This window comes from Podarcis tiliguerta, assembly GCF_965153285.1.
Source record: "Podarcis tiliguerta genome assembly, chromosome: 17".
NCBI classification, from domain to species: Eukaryota; Metazoa; Chordata; class Lepidosauria; order Squamata; family Lacertidae; genus Podarcis; species Podarcis tiliguerta.
In genome coordinates this window covers 22369009-22391280 of record NC_139550.1, presented here as the reverse complement: position 1 = coordinate 22391280, position 22272 = coordinate 22369009, and the positions used below count along the sequence as shown (strand labels likewise).

The following is a 22272-nucleotide window of genomic DNA, read 5'->3' as shown; positions in this document are numbered from 1 at the left end:
TTAAGTGTTATTGCAGCATAACGTTAATAATGCAAAAAAATGCAGATAAACTATTCTTTTGATTGAAAAAAATTAATGAAACATTTCACATCTATAAAAACACAAGAGGCAAATAGCTGTCTATTACAGTGGTGCCTCGCAAGACGAAATTAATCCGTTCCGCGAGTCTCTTCGTCTAGCGGTTTTTTCGTCTTGCGAAGCAACCCTATTAGCGGATTAGCGCTATTAGCGGTTTAGCGGCTATTAAAGGTTTAAGGGATTAGCGGATTAGCTGCTAAAAGGCTATTAGCAGCTTAGTGCCTTAGAAAAAGGGGGTGGGGAGCGGAAAAAAACCCCCAGGAATCGCAAGACATTTTCGTCTTGCGAAGCAAGCCCATAGAGAAATTCGTCCTGCGAAGCACCTCAGAAAACGGAAAACCCTTTTGTCTAGCAGGTTTTCCGTCTTGCGAGGCATTCGTCTTGCAGGGCACCACTGTATTATTATTATTTATGTTTTTGTTTTTTTAATTCAAGTGGGGAACAGAACTTATTAAAAGTTTTATTTTTTATTCTTTTTTTAAAAAAATACTTTATTTGACAAACAACAATTACTAACATGACAATCCACCATACACAGCAATCCACCGTACCTAATAATACACAACAATACAATACATACAGCACCAATCCAAGATTGTATCAATGTCTATTTTATATAATGAAATAAGAAAGAAAAGAAGAGATGAAAAAAGAGAAGATGATTGAGGAAAGATAAAAAATTGACTTCCGATTAAACTCGTTACTTATTTTGTTGTTTTACACACAGCATCATATTATTATTTTGTTTTCCTAGTCTATCCATGCTTAATCTCTCATTTATCTGAAAATATTGCAGCCAATCCCTCAAGTGTATCCTGATTTCTGCAGATTTTTTCAAGTTTAGTTAAATGTTGTGCAGAGGTCTAGTGAGCAGAAGTATTTGCCAAAGAATGAGATTCCAGCTGCATGTCTTGTCAAGATTTTTGCAGCACGACCTAGGCACCTCAGGTAAGCTGGATACTGTTTTTTAAAAAAAAAATCAATAAAGTTTCTAATGAAAATAAAGCATTTGCAAACTGTAGTTACCGTATTTTTCGCCCTATAGGACGCACTTTTTCCCCTCCAAAAATGAAGGGGAAATCTGGGTGCGTCCTATGGGGCGAATGCAGGCTTCGCGGACCTCTCCGCAAACAGCAGGAGCGCTCCCGCTGCTGGCGGAGAGGTGCCTGCATGCTGCAGCCTGCGCGCGCTGAGCTCAGCGCGCCCAGGCTTCGCGGACCTCTCCGCTAGCAGCGGGAGCGCTCCCGCTGCTGGCGGAGAGGTGCCTGCATGCCGAAGCCTGCGCGCGCTGAGCTCAGCGCGCCCAGGCTTCGCGGACCTCTCCGCTAGCAGCGGGAGCGCTCCCGCTGCTGGCGGAGAGGTGCCTGCATGCCGAAGCCTGCGCGCGCTGAGCTCAGCGCGCCCAGGCTTCGCGGACCTCTCCCCTAGCAGCGGGAGCCAGCACTGGGCTCCCACGGCTTGCAGAGAGCTGCCTGTTTGGGGGCTGGGGTCGGGGGAAGCTCGGGCTTCCCCAACCCCGCGCCTGGGGGGGAAATAATTTTTTTCCTTTATTTCCCCCCCAAAAAACTAGGTGCGCCTTATGGGACGGTGCGTCCTATAGGGCGAAAAATACGGTATGCTCTTTAAAGGAATTGGTATTTTTTGTTTTAAATGTTGGTGCTTTGATTTTTAAAAATTGGGAAGTTGCACAAGAAAAATGAAATGAACTACATTCCCCTGTCTGCCACAGTTCTTTTGTTAGAATGCAAGTTGCACTTCCTGAAACGGCATTCCTGGTCTTATTGCCAGTAAAAGGGAATTGCTTCAGTGAATGCTTCTAATATGTGTCATTGAAGCCATTTTCTTTTGCTGGCAGCAAGACCAGGAATGCCCTGTGCCTGTTTCAGGAAGTGCAACTTGCTTTCTAACAAGATTTACATCCGATAGAAAGAACTTGTAGTCCCTAAGTATACAGACTGTGCGTTTGTTGAATGCAATTTGTGGACACCCCTGTTGCATTGTTTTAATTATGAACCCATTAAAAATTGGTTTTTAGAAAAGGCAGAGAAGAAAATGAACAGTTCAGGGCATTTTCCCCCGAGCCAAGTATAGAGTGGAAAAGTTCAGCTTCCCAGTTTCTGCATAATTTGCTAGTTTTGACTTGTAGTGTTGCAGAGGAACAGCAGGAGGCAACCCAGAGTACTGTATATAAATGCTTGCACACACCCAACATTCTCTCCAAACTCGGTAGTGTGCCAGAAGCAAACCTGGTTTTCTCGGCTGCAAGGCAGACTTGTCAAACGGACACACAGGTTAGTAATTGATAGCAGGGAGCGGAGAGGATGCGGAATAGGAAATTGGAACCAGGGTGTTGCAGTATGCAGACCATTTTAAATCTTCTAATTTCTTAACAATCACTCAGTGCAGTCCAAAGTTCAGGTTTTGTAATGGGAAAAGCAGGCTTGGTTTGAAGGCTTTCTGGGAATGATGATATTCTCAAAGTTACCTGTTTCTGTTTGGTGTTTTGAAATTGTTAGTATGATGTTCCAGGTCTCTGTAAGCAGAAAGAGAGCATCTTTTTGGTCAATTCATCCAATTTTATTTTTATTTTTGTAGGGGGAGGAGGAGGAGGAGTGTTAATGACATCTGTCAGTCAAGCACAGTCCTTCCTTAACTATTGACAACTATTGGGTTAATTGATCCATCGCTATAATGCTTTCCTGACTTCTTTTGTAGCTTATCTTTTCCTTGTCTTTGATTCAGTGATCCATTCAGGCGGAACATAACAAAGCTAGTGTCCAGTACTTTTTATGTACTAAGCTTGGATCCTAGAACAATAGGCAAGTAGGATCCTAGAATGCAACAACTGATTGGCCTGCAGGAGAAGACCAATCAGGATCCAGGAGGGAAGCAGACTCAGCCAATCAGACGAGAGTCATTGTGTAAATAATGTAAATGTATGTAAATGTAATGTAAATAGAAGCCTGAGGGTTTTTTTGGGGGGGGGGCAATTCTTTTTTAAAAAAATAATTTTTATTGGTTTTTTCCATGTATACTTCTTCTAACAATATATCTTTAAAAAAATTTCATATTTTGACCCCTCCTCACCTGGACTTCCCCCATACTCCCATTTTGTTTCCCCCCCATATTGTTCACCCTGTGTATTGTTTTCCCCAAATTTCCTCAATACATCGTCTTGTTTTTTGTTGTATAGAGTTGTGATTGTTTACTCAAACCCTGCCAGCAAGTCCATTTCTTCACGTTGCCTCTTTATATATGTTGTAAATGGCTCCCATTCTCTTTTAAAGTCTTTGTTGTCCTTTTCATGTAATTTTTCTGTTAGTTTTGCCAGTTCTGCATATTCCACAAGTTTCTCTTGCCATTGTTCTTTTGTTGGTATTTCTTCGGTCTTCCAAGTTTGGGCTAATATAATTCTTGCCGCGGTTGTTGCATAGATAAATAATTTCCAATTTTCTTTGTTTACATCTTGGTCTAAAATTCCTAGAAGGAATGCTTCTGGTTTCTTAACAAAGGTCTTTTAAAACATTTCTTTCAATTTATTATATATTATTTCCCAATAATTTCTAATCTTTTTGCATTCCCACCACATATGATAGAATGTCCCATCTTTTTCTTTATATTTCTAACAGGTTTTTGATCCCTTTTTATACATTTTGACCACTTTCTCTGGTGTTATATACCACCTATACATCATTTTCATATAATTCTCTTTCAATAAGATACAATCTGTAAATTTTAGTTTCACCTTCCACATCTTTTCCCAATCCTCAAGATGTGTAAAGGTAAAGGTACCCCTGCCCGTATGGGCCAGTCTTGACAGACTCTAGGGTTGTGTGCCCATCTCACTTAAGAGGCCGGGGGCCAGCGCTGTCCGGAGACACTTCTGGGTCACGTGGCCAGCATGACAAAGCCACATCTGGCGAGCTAGCGCAGCACACAGAACGCCGTTTACCTTCCCGCCAGTAAGCGGTCCCTATTTATCTACTTGCACCCGGAGGTGCTTTCGAACTGCTAGGTTGGCAGGCGCTGGGACCAAGCAATGGGAGCACACCCCGCCGCGGGGATTCGAACCGCCGACCTTTTGATCGGCAAGCCCCAGGGGCTGAGGCTTTTACCCACAGCGCCACCCGCGTCCCTCAAGATATATATATTGACCTAAATCCTGAGCCCACTTTATTTGTGCTGACTTTACCATTTCAACTAACGTTTCCCCATAAAGTAGGAGATTGTACATTTTTTAAAGTAATTTCGTGTCACTCTCGACTCTTTTTGAAAGCTCGAAACTGTATAACTAAAACCTTTCTTACTGTCTTCCTTAAACTGTTCATTTAATTGTCTATGATGTAACCAACTTTGTAAAAAGGTCTTCAGTTCCTCACATCCTCACATCCTTTCAGCCTTAACCCTTTCCCCACCTCTATTAACAATTCTCTATATGTCCGCCAATGTCCTCCCTTACTAAGTGGTTTTAATGCTAATGCTTCCACTGGCGAGAGCCACCATGGGGTTTTTGGTTCTAAAAAAGTCTTTATATTTATTCTAAACTTTTATAAGCATTTTTCTTATTATATGATTATGAAAACCTTTATGTTAGGTTTCGGGGGCAATTCAATCACTGTTTTATAAGCTGCAGTAAAGGTAAAGGGACCCCTGACCATTAGGTCCAGTCATGACCAACTCTGGGGTTGTGGCGCTCATCTCGCTTTATTGGCCAAGGGAGCTGGCATACAGCTTCCAGGTAATGTGGCCAGCATGACTAAGCCGCTTCTGGCGAACCAGAGCAGCGAACAGAAACGCCGTTTACCTTCCCACCAGAGTGGTACCTATTTATCTACTTGCACTTTGACGTGCTTTTGAGCTGCTAGGTTGGCAGGAGCAGGGACCGAGCAACGGGAGCTCATCCCGTCGCGGGGATTCGAACCGCCGACCTTCTGATCGGCAAGTCCTAGGCTCTGTGGTTTAACCCACACCGCGTACAAGCTGCAATAAAGAGCATGAAATCACTACAGGGCTCCGAGTATATTCCACGATCCCTGGCCAAATCTATCACATCATCTTGTGTTTTCCCCGTAAATTGCATCTTGTACATTAACGTCTAGGATGTCAGTAGCTTTGACATAATGCAAGAGAAAACTTGCAAAACGTAACATTCCATGTAGGAATGAATCACCAGGTGAATGTATGATCGAGCTTTTGTTGCTCATGCTCTTTCACCTCGAGGGAGTGGTGGTTTCATAATTCTTCTGATTATTAAAGCCAAGCAAGCTCTTGATAGAAGATAAGCTAGAGAGATTAACAAATTGAAGTGGGCAACACCTGCCTTTGTCCAGGGTTTAAGGTACGCCCTCGCTGAGGATTCTGGGAGTTGTTTTTCATGCGAAACATATGCCAAGCTGCAGCCCTTTGCCCATATAATGTGCATCCATATCTTTTATCTAACAAGGAAATTAGCTTTCGTATGTGGACATTTGCTGGCTGAGTCTTTTCTCATTAGTTGATGGAAAATAATTTCTGCTCGGTCCCTGCTTCTGCCACCCTAGCAGTTTGAAAGCACGTCAAAGTGCAAGTAGATAAATAGGTACTGCTCCAGCGGGAAGGTAAACGGCGTTCCCATGCGCTGCTCTGGTTCTCCAGAAGCGGCTTAGTCGCTGGCCACATGACCCGGAAGCTGTATGCCGGCTCCCTTGGCCAATAAAGCGAAATGAACGCCGCAACCCCAGAGTCGGTCACGACTGAACCTAATGGTCAGGGGTCCCTTTACCTTTTTATATGGCAACCCTGCTTCCATTTCTACAGTTCTATGATTGTATGATAATTATTGCTATAGTACTGGTCTAGTCCAGAGATGGGAAACTTGTGGTCTTCTAGATGTTGGATTTTCACCATCCAGGGAACCTGTGGTCCTCCAGATGTTGGATTTTCACCATCCAGGGAACCTGTGGTCCTCCAGATGTTGGATTTTCACCATCCAGGGAACCTGTGGTCCTCCAGATGTTGGATTTTCACCATCCAGGGAACCTGTGGTCCTCCAGATGTTGGATTTTCACCTGTGGTCCTCCAGATGTTGCAGTTTCCCACAAGTTTCCATATGCTAACGTTCAGGGTGTGTCAGCAGCTTTGTTAATAATACAAAAGAAAACTTGCGAAAGGTAATGCTCCCGTTCAGGAGCGAATCACTAGGAGAAGGCACAAAGCTTGTGTTGATCATTCACAGTGAAATGCCCTTTCACACAGAGATTGTGGTGGTTTCATAACTGCTCCGGTTACAAAGTAATCTCCTTGCAGTACGACAGAAGAAAAGGGCAGAGAGATTGACAAATCATTGTGTGCAAACCTACCCTTTAGTTACACATTTCAGTGCCTTGTTTAAATCTTTAAAAGGGAGTGACTTGGATGGAGAAGAGGGGCTGTCTAAGGAGACTTTAAGCAGGTATATAAAACAAAATCTAGTTTGGAAACCAAGGTTATATTCACATGGCAATTTGTCTCAAATTTCCTGACTTTTCTCTAACTTCTGCATTACATCTGGCCCTTTCACATGATGTAAAAATCTGCTCCAGAAATATAGCAAAACCTAGAGCAAGGATTAGTGCTTGTTTCTGTGCTGTTGCTTCAAAAAGCGCCCATTTGTAACCGACACAGAAAGGAGTGCTAACTTTGTTCCAGATTCTGCTATATTTCTGGAATTGGATTTCACATTGTGAAAGCTGAAGTATAATGTGGAAATTAACCGTTAGGGAAATGTTGGGGAAATGGACTAATCTGCCATGTCAGTGCAGCTCTCTTTCATAGCCCTTTACCCAAACGAAAGGAAGGATGCATTGGGATTCTGTCAGCTGTGCTATGCAGCTGATTGTAAAAGGTAAAGGGACCCCTGACCATTAGGTCCAGTCGCTCATCTCGCTTTATTGGTCGAGGCAGGCGGTGTACAGCTTCCGGGTCATGTGGCCAGCATGACTAAGCCACTTCTGGCGAACCAGAGCAGCGCACAGAAAAGCCGTTTACCTTTCCGCCGAAGTTGTACCTATTTATCTACTTGCACCTTGATGTGCTTGCCAATCACCTTGCCAATCAGAAGGTCGGTGGTTCGAATCCCTGCGACAGGGTGAGCTTCCGTTGCTCAGTCCCTGCTCCTGCCAACCTAGCAGTTCAAAAGCACGTCAAAGTGCAAGTAGATAAATAGGTACTGCTCCGGCGGGAAGGTAAATGGCGTTTCCATGCGCTGCTCTGGTTCTCCAGAAGCGGCTTAGTCGCTGGCCACATGACCTGGAAGCTGTACGCCGGCTCCCTTGGCCAATAAAGCGAGATAAGCGCCGCAACCCCAGCATGACTAAGCCACTTCTGGCGAACCAGAGCAGCGCACAGAAAAGCCGTTTACCTTTCCGCCGGAGTCGTACCTATTTATCTACTTGCACTTTGTGCTTTCAAACTGCTAGGTTGGCAGGAGCAGGGACCAAGCAACGGGAGCTCACCCCGTCGCGGGGATTTGAACTGCCGACCTTCTGATCAGCAAGCCCTAGGCTCTGTGGTTTAACGTACAGTGCCACCCGTGTCCCTATACAGCTGATAGGCATGATGAAATCTGAAAGATGCAATGCTTTCATCCAAAGGAAAGAAGAGAGCAGGTTGCAAGAAAATAATGTTAGTTGGGGTATCCTGGAATTGCAAGGAGGATTCCCAATAGTCTGTTGTTCAAGGAGCTGATTAAGAAAATAAATCACAGAAGTGTGTTCCCAGTTATAATGTGGGGCTGGGGAGACGCACAAACCTTTGCTTCAGCAATCGAAGAGTGTGGAGACCAGCACACAGGCAATTCCTCTAATGGTTTATAATTTTGTATAATCTTATTTGATCACTCAGGACGTGAAAGATGGTGCGTGCGAAGATTTGGATCTTGAAGAAGCACTTTGAGGGATTTCCTAAGCACAGTGATTTTGAACTGAAAGAGGTGGAATTGCCGGCACTGAAGGATGGAGGTAAGAGGGATTTTTGCCTTTGTACTCAAAAGTTTTATGTGAATAAACTGAAGGGGTGAATCCAGTGACTTGTCGTTTCGGCCCACCATCAGAACATGAATCTCAATAGGATGCATGTGGAACATTTGCTGATAAGAAATGATTTTCATTGCATTTGATTCCAAGGGAGGTGGAGCAAGCTTGTATTCTGCTGCTCCGGAGAACAGGACAGGTCAAGAGTTGTTGGATAATGGAATGAACTGTCTCAGAAAGTGGTAGACTCTCTCATTCATTGGAGGTTTTTGAACAGAGGTTGGATAGGGACAGTGGTGTAGCTTGGGTTGACAGTGCCCAGGGCCACATGGAGCGGGTGGAAGGGAGGAAAATGGATGGAGTACACATGCTCATTCAACGCCTAATGACTTCCATGTCACCCAGGAGTTTGCAGCTGCAGAGATAGGGAAAGAAGAGTCACTGTCTGGAGAGGTCACTTCTTGGTTTGCATGGAAAAGCTTCTTTTCAACGGCGTACAGTGACAGAAGTGTGCAGCTGTATTCAGGCAGCACCAGGTGTTGTTCTAGCAACTGCCCCTGTGCTCCCCATGCTACACCACTGGATATGGTTTCTTTCGTTGCGGTTCCTGCATTGCAGAGGGTTGGACTAGATGACCGCTTGGTTCCCTTCCAACTCTACGATTCGAACTTAGTAAGACTTACTACTGAGTAAACATGTCTTGGATCCCAGCCTGATGCCTTTCAAATGCCCCAACCCTATCTGGTTCTCCCTTCCCATGGTGGCTATTTTAAAAAAGAATTTAAGAGACTAAGATTGTCTTGTGGGTCTCCGATCTATTGTCAAGTTTGTCCATTAATCTACTTTTGCATATTCTGTATTTCAGAGGTGCTGCTTGAAACTGTGTTCCTCAGTCTTGACCCATATATGAGGTATTGTTCTTTTTGTTGGACTTACCCATTGAAGTATAACCCTGAAATTGCAGTACTGCTTGGCGAAACCATAGTTTTGCATTATGTGAATGAGCCCACAGCAAACCTTAGGCTCTCGCATGCTCCTTTGTCGCTGTGGCCATCAAGAAGAGCTCAGAATCTTTCACTTCGGTTTTGAAAGTTTGCAAAACTTGCTGTGTTGCCCCAAACTCCAACAAGATGTAGCTATGTAGTCTTAGCCATAGTTAGTGGAACCAAGCCAACTCCAAACCATAGTTAACAAATTTGGCTCATTTCCACTAACCAGACATAACAAATAACTACAGACAAGGTTTCAGGCATCGCAGCAAACCACAGTTATTCGAAAGCAGAAGTTTCTAATTTCTTCACGGCCGTGAGGAAAGAGGAAACCGAGAGTGTGAGCCGAAGAATAGCTGAATCTGTGGTTGAGCATTGTGTTGGAGCGCAGGTTTTGTCTTCCCTTGAGAGCTTATTCTGTAGCAGAGTTTTAACAGTAAATTGGTGTAAGCTTCCAGAGGCTAAGTCTGTCACCACAGCCTACGACTTCAGGATTTGAAATCCCTGTACGGAATTCTCCTATGAGCAATTTGTCATTAAAAATATAAGATAAAAATATACTTTCAAATGCTGAGGCCATGACCAGGAAGTAGCTGAACCTACTTCGCTATATTATGACACGCTTTTGAGGAACGTCAACAGGCAATTTTATGAAATTTCCAACACTGTAGAGAAAGTTCCTCATTATAGACTGACCGCCCATTGTTAACAGCTTATTCTGTCCTCTGTGTGGTCTTGATCACCCATGCATTATATTGCCATTAGCATTTCATTTCTGTTGCTTTTGCCATTAGTAGGGTTGTTAATCTTACCAGTTCTTACCAGTGCCTTTAATAACAACTTCTCTCTGCAAATGCTGGTAGTTTAGAACGTTTATATACTGACTGTGTAAAATTCATCTATGAGTTGTTCTGTAGCTCTGCTCTCCAGGTGGTTGTTGACCGCGCAGGAGCAGGCCAGGCCATTGCTCTGGTCAGTTGGCAAACTCCGAGGTATACACCCTAACGAAAACATGGACTTGGATAGCATGCCTCTTGTTGCATGCTCTTGTGTTTTGAAGCGGCCGTGGTTATCAAAAGTTTATAAAGGCAAAAAACAAGACGCATAGTAAAAGGCTGGTTCTGGGTTCGAATCCCAAATGCCGGTGCAAATTGCTCCCATTCCTGCAAAGGCATTCTCTGACAAGCCCGTCTTGTTGGTGTGTTTTGTTTTGTTCTCTGCAGACCATACAGCAGGATTCATCTGAAGGAAGGGGATACAATGTTAGGATCCCAAGTTGCAAAGTAAGGTTCTCCATCAATATATATCTGTGTTTGTGAAAAGATTTTGCTGGTGTTGCTAGCTGTGTTGCTGCTGCTATCATTGAGTCTTAGTTAATATAAAGTAGCTCTAGCATATCTTTTGCACTTTGCAGATGTTTAAGGTGGAGTTCTTTAAACAAGCATGTGTGCGTGTGAGAGAGGGAGAGAAACAGACTGGAAACAGAATTAAAGTTTCAGGGAACACATTATATTTTAGCAGTGCTTTTTTCTGGGGGGACACATACCCCTAAACATATTGTGAATCTTTCTACTTTTGTCCATTTACTGTATTTATTTTCCCCGATTTGAATTATAAAATGGTGATTTTCTTGAGTCAAAATGAGAGTACCCCTAAACATTTTTTTTTTAGAAAAAAGCACTGTGTTTTAGTAGATTTGTGGTGATTGATATTAGAAACGTAGGCAGCTTCCTGCCTTAAACCAATGATTCCTGTATCTGAGTACAGTCCAGTGGTGTAGCGTGGGGGGTGCAGGGGGGGCCAGCCGCACCGGGCGCAACATCTGGGGGTTCGGGTTAGGGGGCACAAATCCACGGGTTAGGGGGCGCAAATCCACGGGTTAGGGGGTGCAAATTACTTGCCTTGCCCTGGGTGCTGACAACCCACGCTACGCCACTGGTACAGTCCACACCCATTAGTGGCAGATCCCCAGAGCTTCAGACAGTCTTTCTCAGTCATAGCTGGGGATGGCAGGATTTGAAGCCGGGCATAGCTATAGTGCTGAGCTATAGTGTCAGGAGCCCTGTCTGTATTGCATGTGACTTCCCCTAAAGAATTTTGGGAAAAGGAAGTGATGGTTAAACCTCTCCGGGAATTGTAGGTCTGTGGAGGGAAGAACTTTCAGCTAATAACCCTCAGCACTCTTAACTAACTACAGTTCCCACAATTCTTTGGCAGAAGGTGTGGCTATGGTACGGCACTGCATTAAGTCTGTAGAGCATATCATCAGTGTAACCTGTGTCCCATCTTTGGAGAGCATGCTGCCGGTTCTATGCAAAAAAATCCTCTCCGGTACCTCTCTCTGCACAGTAAATTGTTGCAGCTGCTTGATACCTGTTTAGATATAAATGACAAAATCTGCTTTCACTTTGCTGTACGCAGAGCAGTTTTGCTGATGCAACTGTGCTTTTTTTTTTTTTAACATAAAAATATATACAGAGTTCTGGAAAGCAAGTGCCCCACGTTCCCTGTGGGTTCCTTCGCCCTAGCAAGAGCAGGCTGGACAACTCACTTCATCTCCACAAGCAAAGAGCTGTTTCCTATGCTACCTAACTGGCCGGAAAAACTGCCCCGATCTTTGGCTCTGGGAGCTATTGGCATGCCTGGGTGAGTAGCCTTGGAAGTGGCACAGAAGCTTTGGGGATGAGCTTCAAGTGTGTGGCTTTCACTCACTTTTGGGCACTGACGCATCGTGGCGCTTGTGCCACATGTGAGAAGGCATAGACCCGGTTGTGTAGCCGGTTGTGTAGCTCTCCCCCCTCCAGATCCACAAAAGCCATTGAAAAGCATTAAAGAAGAAGAAGAAGAGTTTGGATTTGATATCCCACCTTTCACTCCCTTTAAGGAGTCTCAAAGCGGCTAACATTCTCCTTTCCCTTCCTCCCCTACAACAAACACTCTGTGGGGTGAGTGGGGCTGAGAGACTTCAAAGAAGTGTGACTGGCCCAAGGTCACCCAGCAGCTGCATGTGGAGGAGCGGGGAATCGAACCCATTTCACCAGATTAGGAGACTACCGCTCTTAACCACTACACCACACTGGCTCTCCTGAAACCACTCAATTAACGGAGGTTCCGCCCCCACGACCCAAGCCTGCCCCCCATAATGTCCCCTTTTTATGGATATACAGTGGTACCTCGGGTTAAGAACTTAATTCGTTCTGGAGGTCCGCTCTTAAACCCAAAACTGTTCTTAACCTGAGGTACCACTTTAGCTAATTGGGCCTCCCGCTGCCGCCGCCACGTGATTTCTGTTCTCATCCTGAAGCAAAGTTCTTATTCTGGGTTAGCGGAGTCTGTAACCTAACGCATATGTAACCTGAAGCGTCTGTAACCTGAGGTACCACTGTATTTAAAGGTAAAGGGACCCCTGACCATTAGGTCCAGTCGTGGCCGACTCGGGTTGCGGCGCTCATCTCGCTTTATTGGCCGAGGGAGCTGGCTTACAGCTTCCAGGTCATGTGGTCAGCATGACTAAGCTGCTTCTGGCGAACCAGAGCAGCGCATGGAAATGCCGTTTACCTTCCCGCCGGAGTGGTACCTATTTATCTACTTGCACTTTGACGTGCTTTCGAACTGCTAGGTTGGCAGAAGCAGAGACTGAGCAATGGGAGCTGTCTGCACCAGGCGGGGGGGGGGGATATAGAGGGCAAAGGGAGCCCACCGAATGCCAGCCCAACCCTCGCCGCTGCCAGAGTGGTACCAGCCTCGCAAAGCAGCTTGGGGAGGTTGGCGTGAGAAGGACGCCATGCTCCTTTCGACATCCTTGACAAGCTAACTTTTTCTCCCTCCCTCCCCTCTTTCCCTCCCAGGCTCACTGCCTACTTTGGCCTGCTTGAGATCTGTCAGATGAAACCTGGAGATACCGTCCTGATCAACGCTGCAGCTGGGGCTGTGGGGAGTGTGGCCGGGCAGATCGCGAAAATAAAGGTAAGCGGTCGTGGAAAAACACGTTGGTATTATGGGCCCAGAGCAGAAAGGACAGGGGGACTCGGAGGAAGTGTCCCAGGCAGTACATACCGCTTCTCCTGGTATGTCGTGCAGAGGACCTTAAGGTCCATGAATAATCATAGTTTAGAGGTCCCGGGCCCTAAGGAAGTCAGACTATCCACCAGGGCCAGGGCCTTCTCAGTGATGGCTCCAATCTGGTGGAATGCTCTGTCCCATGAGACCAGGGCCCTGCAGGATTTAACGTCCTTCTGCAGGGCCTGTAAGACAGAGCTATTCCACCTGGCTTTCAATTTGAACTTAGCCTGATCTTTTATTCCCCTTCCTACCCTTTCGAACTGCTAGGTTAGCAGATGGGAGAAGTGTATTGGCATGCAATGTTCACTTTGTTTCGATGGCAGGAGAGGGTTTTTCTTTCTGCAGGCATGGTTGTCTTGAAGATTTTTGTTAATCTCCTTTGGCCCTTTTGCTTGTTGTCACAAAGCTTGATGCTCCGCCCGTGACGATGACGCAGAGTTGTTTATCATGCATGGGCTCGTTCGGCTTGCACAGTCAGGAGAATTAAGGACGCTGCAGTGGTCCAAAGAGGAGCATGGATGAGAAATGGCAGGAAGAAAGCTGTGGGTCCGGTTTCCTTTTGAGCGTGTAGCGTTGTGATGGTTTCCTGAATGGCGTGAAAAACAAATGGATTTGGAAATGGCACAAGCAGTGCCAGGAAACGTTATATAACTTCTCTTTATCCTGCAGGGTTGCAAAGTGGTTGGCTGTGCAGGTTCGGACAAGAAAGTGGCCTTCCTCAAAGAAATTGGCTATGATGAAGCCTTCAACTATAAGACGGTGGGGTCTCTGGAAGAGGCCCTGAAGAAAGCTTCGCCCGACGGCTACGACTGCTACTTTGACAACGTAAGCTCAAACGGAGCGCCAACTCTTGAAATGTGGAGGCCGTTTTTGCTGGCACCTACAGCATGTGCGCATGCACACTGGGGGGGGGGTGTGGAGGGTGAACAGAACCCACCGCCCCAGCCGCCGATGCCAATGTTGCCAGGTGGGCACGTGGGGCATGGAGGGCTTATGGAGCCCATGGCTAAGCCCTTGCAGCTGAAGCCAAGCAGGGCTGCACTGTGCCAGCTACTCACACAGGAATGAGCCCAGCCAGCCGGTGCGGCCCTTGGCGGTCTGTGGCGATCACACAGGGTCCCCGGACGTTTCACCGTCTATTGATTCCTGTGCCACCACTTTATTTCTCGCTGCCACCACCCAGGCCCTACCTGGTACAATGCTGAGTCCAGTCAGGGTTAAATTGGAACATAAACTTTTGTTTATTTATTGCAGTTTAACAAGCGTGTGGTTTCATAAACGGTATCGGTCAATTACAATCATAGGGTGCCTATCCAGACTTATAACTTCCACTACTTGCTCTCTCTCACTAAACCACCTCTCAGATATTTACTTGTCTCCCTAGCCCCTAACTGTTCCTGACCCAGCTTATTTCGCTACACTAACTCAGCCTCCCCACAGACACTATCCCAATTCACTCCCATTCCAACCAACCACCCAACTCCCAACAAACTCCTCCCTTTGGCCCTCCCAGAGCTGGTTTTATAGTCTCTCTGACTCCACCCCCTGGGTTCTGATTGGGTAACCTGTTTAACTATTTCACCTCCAGCACTCTCATATGTCAACGTCACACGGTCGAGTCCCCCTGGCGCTGGCCGGGCGACCATTCAGCAAGGGGCCCGGGGATGCGGATACGAGGCCAGGCTCCGGGTCCCAGAGACCCCTAGCAAACAAGCAGGGCAGGATGGAGACGCCTGGTTCACCCCCCCCTAAAAATTGTGCCTCCTGGGACCCCCGCACGCTCCACCCCTGATTGAAGGAAAGCTTTTTGGTATTGTTTGCTTGTTTGGGGTGGGACGCTGTAAAAAGCTTTTGGTCTAACCTCGCTAGAGCAAGGTTATGCAAGTGCACAGACTTCACTGTAGCAAGTGAACTGCAAAACATCCTTGGTGTTGGGCAAACAACAGCCTGAGGCTGTCCCAATGCGAAGAATCGTAGAGATGGAAAGGGGTCATTCTAGGGTCATCTAGTCCAACCTGCTCTAATCCAGGAATCTCAGCTAGATCATACATGTCAGGCGGGATAGGTGCTGAGCGAGCCACAGTGACTTGCACACCTGCAGCAAGTTGGAGCTAAGATTTGTGTGCTGAACCAGACAAGCCTACCTTGTAAAAACAAGCCTGCCTGGAATAACTTGAACACCTGCATTGACTTGCCAGTTTGATCTTCCCAACGTATACCGTATTTTTTGCTCTATAAGACTCACTTTTTCCCTCCTAAAAAGTAAGGGGAAATGTGTGTGCGTCTTATGGAGCGAATGCAGGCTGCGCAGCTATCCCAGAAGCCAGAACAGCAAGAGGGATTGCTGCTTTCACTGCGCAGCGATCCCTCTTGCTGTTCTGGCTTCTGAGATTCAGAATATTTTTTCCCTTGTTTTCCTCCTCCAAAAACAAGGTGCGCCTTGTGGTCTGGTGCGTCTTATAGAGCGACAAATACGGTAACTGCAGGGGCCTGGTTCCTGACCTCCTCAATTTCCTGGAAATAAGAGATACTGCTTGCAGCAAATTTTTTCGGTTTGAAAACTTCGGCCCCATCCGCAGAATACGCTCAAAGCAGTATTGTACTACTTGGATACTGTCATTTGTAAAGGGCACTGAGAGTTTTTACCAGACCTCTAGAGGTACAATTCCTAAAATGGTTTAACAGGCAGTTCCTGTTTCTAGGGAACTTTGGGAATTGTAGCTCTTCTTACCCAGACTATAAACATACCTAGCTCCTGCAACCGTTGCTCTTAACGGTTGAATTCAAACGACGTTTTGAATTCCTTACAAACACGCACCACTAGATGGCACCAGAGAGAGAACATTTTCTATACATTTTTTTTACATTGTGGTCCCCCCCCACCTTTGTTATAACAATTTAATTTCTGACTTATTTATAGAGTCGCCCCCCCCCCCCCCCCCGTGTGTAGATCCACCCCTGGCTTGGTTTCCAGTACACAAAGCAACCTTCCTCCCCTTCTGGGTAGTTTTTCAATAGTAAAGAAAACTGTCAGAGTGTCCAAACTCCGAAGTTGATTTTATTTAAGCAGATATGCATGCAAAGTGCTCCCCGGGGGGGGGGGGGGAAACTGCCTCCCCTCACCCAAAAAATTAAAAGTGGCCAGAGAGAGAAAAGAGAAAGGTACTGTGGTCAAATCTACATGCACACCGTGCATTTAATAACGCATGCTTGCACCAGTTTAGCAGTCATGTGTTTCCCCCAAAGAATACTGGGAAATGTACAGTATGTGCTGGGAATTGTAGCAGAAACCCCTTAGTGTTTGTTTCAATGCATTGCATCATGGCACATTGTAACGGTCTTTATCTGAACAGGTCGGAGGCGAGTTTTCAACTGTTGCTCTGGGCCAGATGAAGAAATTTGGGAGAATTGCTGTGTGTGGCGCCATCTCCTTGTACAATGACACAGTGCCCCAAACAGGTAAAACTTGTATCCTCTGTCGTGCCCTTCTCCTTGTGCCCTCCATCTTTCCCAACATCAGGGTCTTTTCCAGGCAGTCTTTTCTTCTCATGAGGTGGCCAAAGTACTGGAGCCTCAGCTTCAGGATCTGTCCTTCCAATGAGCACTCAGGGCTGATTTCCTTCAGAATGGATGCGTTTGATCTTCTTGCAGTCCATGGGACTCTCAAGAGTCTCCTCCAGCACCATAATTCAAAAGCATCAATTCTTCGGCAATCAGCCTTCTTTATGGTCCAGCTCTCACTTCCATACATCACTACTGGAAAAACCATAGCTTTAACTATACGGACCTTTGTTGGCAAGGTGATGTCTCTGCTTTTTAAGATGCTGTCTAGGTTTGTCATTGCTTTTCTCCCAAGAAGCAGGTGTCTTTTAATTTTGGGACTGCTGTCACCAGCAGCAGTGATCATGGAGCCCAGGAAAGTAAAATCTCTCACTGCCTCCAGTGAGAGATGGAAATGGAGGCAGTGAGAAACGGTTAGTGCAGGGGTCAGCAAACCTTTCAGGAGGGGGCTGGTCCACTGTCCCTCAGACCTTGTCGGGGGCTGGACCCCCCCCTCTCCTGAAAGGACCCGCCACTCACACCACCGCCACCTCGTCTTCAGCAGCGTCATCATTGTCTTCTGCCTCGGCCAGGGGTCTGCGGGGCGCAGAGCCCATACTGCTGGCCGGGGCGGCAGAAGCAGGCTGCCGCCGCCGCTTCCTCCCTCTTGGCCATACATGGCGGCCAAGAGGCGTCCGCGGCTTCGGATTGGCTGCAGGAGCTTCCTGCAGAAATCCGAAGCCACGCCAGCGTTGTGGAAGTCAGTCCCCGCATGGCGAGGCCTCCGCACTGCGCTGGTTTAACGCGGGGACTGACTGAGCGGGCAGTAGGGTCTGCAGGCCGGATTTACGAGCCTGGTGGGCCGCATCTGGCCCCGTAGTTTGCCGACCCCTGGGTTAGTGTGTGGAAGCAACCGGAGTGTAGACGACAGAAGCTCCTGCTCAAAAACAACAACAAAGGCTATAACGTTGGCTGGATCTTTTCAGGGATCCTTTGTATAGTAGCATTCAGTGTAGCTTGATAAGGCCATACGGGCAACATTTCTGAAATACCTATTTGAGGAGCAGAATAGTTTGACACCACAAGAGGTCCGTAGTGAGCTAGAAACCACTTGCTGCTACTGTAATCAACAAATTACGCTAGTAGGACTACAAGACAGTTTTGTAAGGAGAAATATATGAAATATTGCAAAGAAGAGAGATGCTAGTTTTGAGAGTTAAATGTAATAGGGGAAGTAAGAAGTGTGATTAAGTGATTAGATTGGAAAATTGTCAGATGTGATTGGTGGAAGTAAATAAAAGAAATGGTGTAAGAAATGACAGTATGTTTCATTACTGTTGAAAATGGTAAGTTGAAAAATTAATAAAAAATTATATATATATAAAAAAGAAACCACTTGCTGCTGCTTTGAAAATAATTTCAGCGTTCCCCCTTATCGTAGCAGCACAGTTGAGCAATTGAAACTTGGGCTCCTAGTTGGCTTCTAGTTGGGTTATCTGCCCTCCCCCCCGCCAATGCAGTTTCCAAACACTCCTAGTCTTCTGAAGTTAGTGGGACGGTTGGTACAAGTCAGCTCACCATTTCTCTTGCAAAGCATTTGGAAGCGGTAGCGAAACTTGCTAATCACTGGTTCGTGATTGGCATCCACAGTTACTCCTTTCAGCTGCTGGGATGTAATGAAAAAGAGTATCGGGCCTAGAAACCTCGGTTAAAAATCGCTGTGGGTTAAACCACAGAGCCTAGGACTTGCCGATCAGAAGGTTGGCGGTTCGAATCCCTGAGACGGGGTGAGCTCCCGTTGCTCGGTCCCTGCTCCTGCCAACCTAGCAGTTCGAAAGCACGTCAAAGTGCAAGTAGATAAATAGGTACCGCTCCAGCGGGAAGTTAAATGGCTTTTCTGTGCACTGCTCTGGTTCGCCAAAAGCGGCTTAGTCATGCTGGCCACATGACCCGGAAGCTGTACGCCAGCTCCCTTGGCTAATAAAGCGAGATGAGTGCTGCAACCCCAGAGTCGGAGACTGGACCTAATGGTCAGGGGTCCCTTTACCTTTACCTAGCTGTACAGTTTGGGCAGAATTAAGCAAGAGGCAGTGCTTCAGTGTCGCCTACCTCACAGGGCTGTTGGTAAGAATGACAAAGCGAAGAGCGCAGTTTTTTGTGGGCTTTTTATTTATTTAAAAAAACAACAGTTCTGCTCTGAGCTTATGTTGACTGTTGGGGGAGCTGTGCAACAGGATTATATGAAAGCTCTGCGATCTCTGCTGGAATGGGAAGTTGCGGAACAATGGTTAACTGGGCTTTGCTCAAAGATGGCATCTTTCCTCTTGGCAGTTCCAAGGTGACTGAAAGAGTTGCTCAGTTGCCTGACCTTCTGCAGGTTCCTTTCCCCAACTTTTCCTCCTGCAGACAGGAAGAAGCACAGGGAAAACAGGGAGGAGGAAAGCAATTTGGTGATGAAAAAAGTAAGAAGTGAGAGGGACCAAGCACGGCTATCTTAAACCCCTATTGCAGAAGCACCTCTGGATTATGAAGGGAAAGAGCGGGGGGGGGGGCAAGTTATCAGCTAGGAAAAGCCTGCATTAACTGTGCAGCTGAAATATTTGCTCAACTGGATTTGCAAAAAGATGGGGGGGAAGACACTTGTTCGTATTGAAAAATACGCTTGATTTCATTTTTTTGAAGAGAAATGAGCTTGCACACTGCCTTGGTCTCCCAGGCAGCGATAGAAGCTTGCCATGAAAACTACAGGAATGTAGGAAGTCTCTTTGCACCAAGTCAAACCATTAGCCTGTCTTGCTCAGTATTGTCAACCCTGACCGGTTGTGGCTCTGAAGTTTGAGGCAGGGGAAATTGCCAGTCCTACCTGGAGACACCAAGGGACGCGGGTGGCGCTGTAGGTTAAACCACAGAGCCTAGGACTTGCCAATCAGAAGGTCGGTGGTTCGAATCCCCGCGACGGGGTGAGCTCCCGTTGCTCGGTCCCTGCTCCTGCCAACCTAGCAGTTCGAAAGCACCTCAAAGTGCAAGTAGATAAATAGGTACCGCTCCAGCGGAAAGGTAAACGGTGTTTCTGTGCGCTTCTCTGGTTCGCCAAAAGCGGCTTAGTCATGCTGGCCACATGACCTGGAAGCTGTATGCCGGCTCCCTCGGCCAATAAAGCGAGAGGAGCACTCAACCCCAGAGTCGGTCACGACTGGACCTAATGGTTAGGGGTCCCTTTACCTGGAGACGCCAGGCATTGACCCTGCAGGATAACTCCGCCACTGAGCCATGACTAGTATTTGCACCCTGCGCTGAGTTTGGGGGGTTGGAATAAATGATGTCCGATGTTCCTTCCAACTGTGCAATTCTAACATGAAGCTAAAGCTGGTGCAAACTGCTTGTAGCGTGCAAATTTCACTAACCCTTTTCCCTCATGTCTCTTCCAGGACCTTATATGCAGCTTATGATGATCCTAAAAGAGCTGCGCATGGAAGGGTTCGTAGTCCAGCGCTGGGCGGACAGGAGAGAGGAAGGCATGACGGCGCTGTTGAAATGGGTCGCAGAGGTAAGTTTGTTCTGTGTTGTCTTTGGACCTTAGAATTGTGAAGCTTGACCCAAGTCCATATTGTGATATTGGTCTCATAATTAATGACCTGGCAATATATCATGAATCATGATGTGCGTTAGGGCTGGGCGGTATATCATCCGAAACCAGTTTGAAGTCCATATTGTGATAGAGGTTTTGTAATTTTTGAAACTCTTGGGACAGCGAATTTCTCTCAGATCCCTCTACATACGGGATCTTCGGGTTGCGGTCATGGCAAACCTGGAAGTGTATACAGTAGTACCTCAGGTTAAGTACTTAATTATTTCCGGAGGTCCGTTCTTAACCTGAAACTGTTCTTAACCTGAAGCACCACTTTAGCTAATGGGGCCTGCTGATGCCGCCGCGCTGCCGGAGCCCGATTTCTGTTCTCATCCTGAAGCAAAATTCTTAACCTGAAGCACTATTTCTGGGTTAGCGGAGTGTGTAACCTGAAGCGTATGTAACCCGAGGTACCACTGTACATTCCTGCTGTAAAACAACTTAAAGTCAAGCTGGGAAAACATGGAAGGTCGACCCCAAAGAGGGGTTTCCCTCTGGGCTTCAGCCTAATTCAGGGGTCACCATGAGAACCAAGGTGCCATCACCCCATACCAGACTGAAATATAATTTTTTGGTGGGGAAGGGAAGTAAGTTTTTTGGCTGCCATGAGCGGTAAGAGCCTACAACAGTTGGAGATAAAAGAACCCCTCCCCCGAATGAGAATGAGGGTTGGGAGTGTCTGTGCTACCCCAGGTGAAAAGTGGGGCAGCTGGGCATTTGTATACCTGAAGGAGCGTCTCCACCCCCATCGTTCTGCCCAGACACTGAGGTCCACCTCTGAGGGCCTTCTGGTGGTTTCCTCACTGCGAGAAGGCAGGTTACAGGGAAACAGGTAGAGGGCCTTCTTGGTGGTGGCGCCCGCCCTGTGGAACGCCCGCCCATCAGATGACAAGGAAGTAAACAACTATCTGACTTTTAGAAGAAGAAAAAACCTTTTCGAAGTTTTATTCTGTTTTTAGTGTTCTGTTGGGAGCCGCCCAGAGAAACCCAGCCAGATGGGCGGGGTATAAATATTATTATTATTATTAACCTGGCTCAGTGCCCCCACCCTGATACAGTAAATTAAAGTGGAAACTTTTTCATGGATTGTTTAGAAACAAACTGAAATCTAAAACCCATTTTTTTGTTTTGTACAGGGGAAAATTAAGTGCCAAGAACACATCACCCAGGGCTTTGAAAACATGCCGGCAGCATTCATGGGAATGCTCAAAGGAGAAAACACTGGGAAGGCGGTCCTAAAAGTCTGACGGGCACGTGGCTTACTCTGGCAAGAAATTCAGCACAATAAATGACTACTCCCTCTTTTAACTGCCAAAATCTCATTCATAAACATGCCAGTTTGCTCCTGTTGCTTGCGTAACACGAATATGCTGAAAGCCTGAGCCTGTGTACACCAAGGGTTAGGTGTTGGGAAAGATTTGTAGTAAGTAGGATGTCCAGTTTTAAAGGAGTGGTAGGGGCATGTGTAGAATCCTCTGTCCTCTTTTATTACCTTACAAGCCTGCAACCATTTTTCTTCTGGAAAACATCTGGTATGAGCGGGCGGGGGGGAGAGATTTTATTGCCCCCATAAGGATGCTCAAAAACACCCTCCTTCCAATCCATAGTGGAGGTTACAAAATTAATGCTGGATTTCTACCCTTCACTGCATAAAAATGCTATTCTTTTAATGTGTGGGTATTTTGAAATAAAAATGATTTAGGTAAACCAACATATTGATTAAATGTTGTCCATACCCTAAGGAAAGGGGTCTTGGTTGAGAGCAGCTTACAATTGTTTTGAGCCCTTAAAAAAATTTAAAAATTTGCTACCACCTGTTAAACATACACATAAATATTTTGGCGCCATGCATTCAGCTCAATGTAAAACTAACCCCCAACAAGGTTGTTTTCCTTAAGTTTTAAACTCTGCTTTCTTCTAAATTTGCTTACTTTCTTACTGACAGCTGTAATAAAGGAATACATAGCTGACGCTTGTTGTATTGTGT

The 22272-nt window shown here is 46.3% G+C and overlaps 1 protein-coding gene across 2 annotated transcripts; it reads left to right on the top strand.

Moving 5' to 3' along the window:
- The first annotated feature begins 2211 nt into the window (after positions 1–2211).
- PTGR1 (prostaglandin reductase 1) lies at positions 2212–22255 on the top strand. Of its 2 annotated transcripts, none has more exons than XM_083420534.1 (10): positions 2212–2369; positions 7939–8054; positions 8932–8977; positions 10279–10338; positions 11534–11701; positions 12904–13021; positions 13787–13942; positions 16471–16576; positions 20086–20204; positions 21422–22255. In XM_083420534.1, the coding sequence occupies exons 2-10, from the start codon at positions 7949–7951 to the stop codon at positions 21530–21532; spliced, it is 990 nt and encodes a 329-aa protein (XP_083276660.1). In that variant the 5' UTR covers positions 2212–2369; positions 7939–7948; the 3' UTR covers positions 21533–22255. The 2 variants fall into 2 exon arrangements, with proteins under 2 accessions (XP_083276660.1, XP_083276661.1); XM_083420535.1 differs by lacking the exon at positions 2212–2369 and adding an exon at positions 2823–3014.
- Positions 22256–22272: the final 17 nt, after the last annotated feature.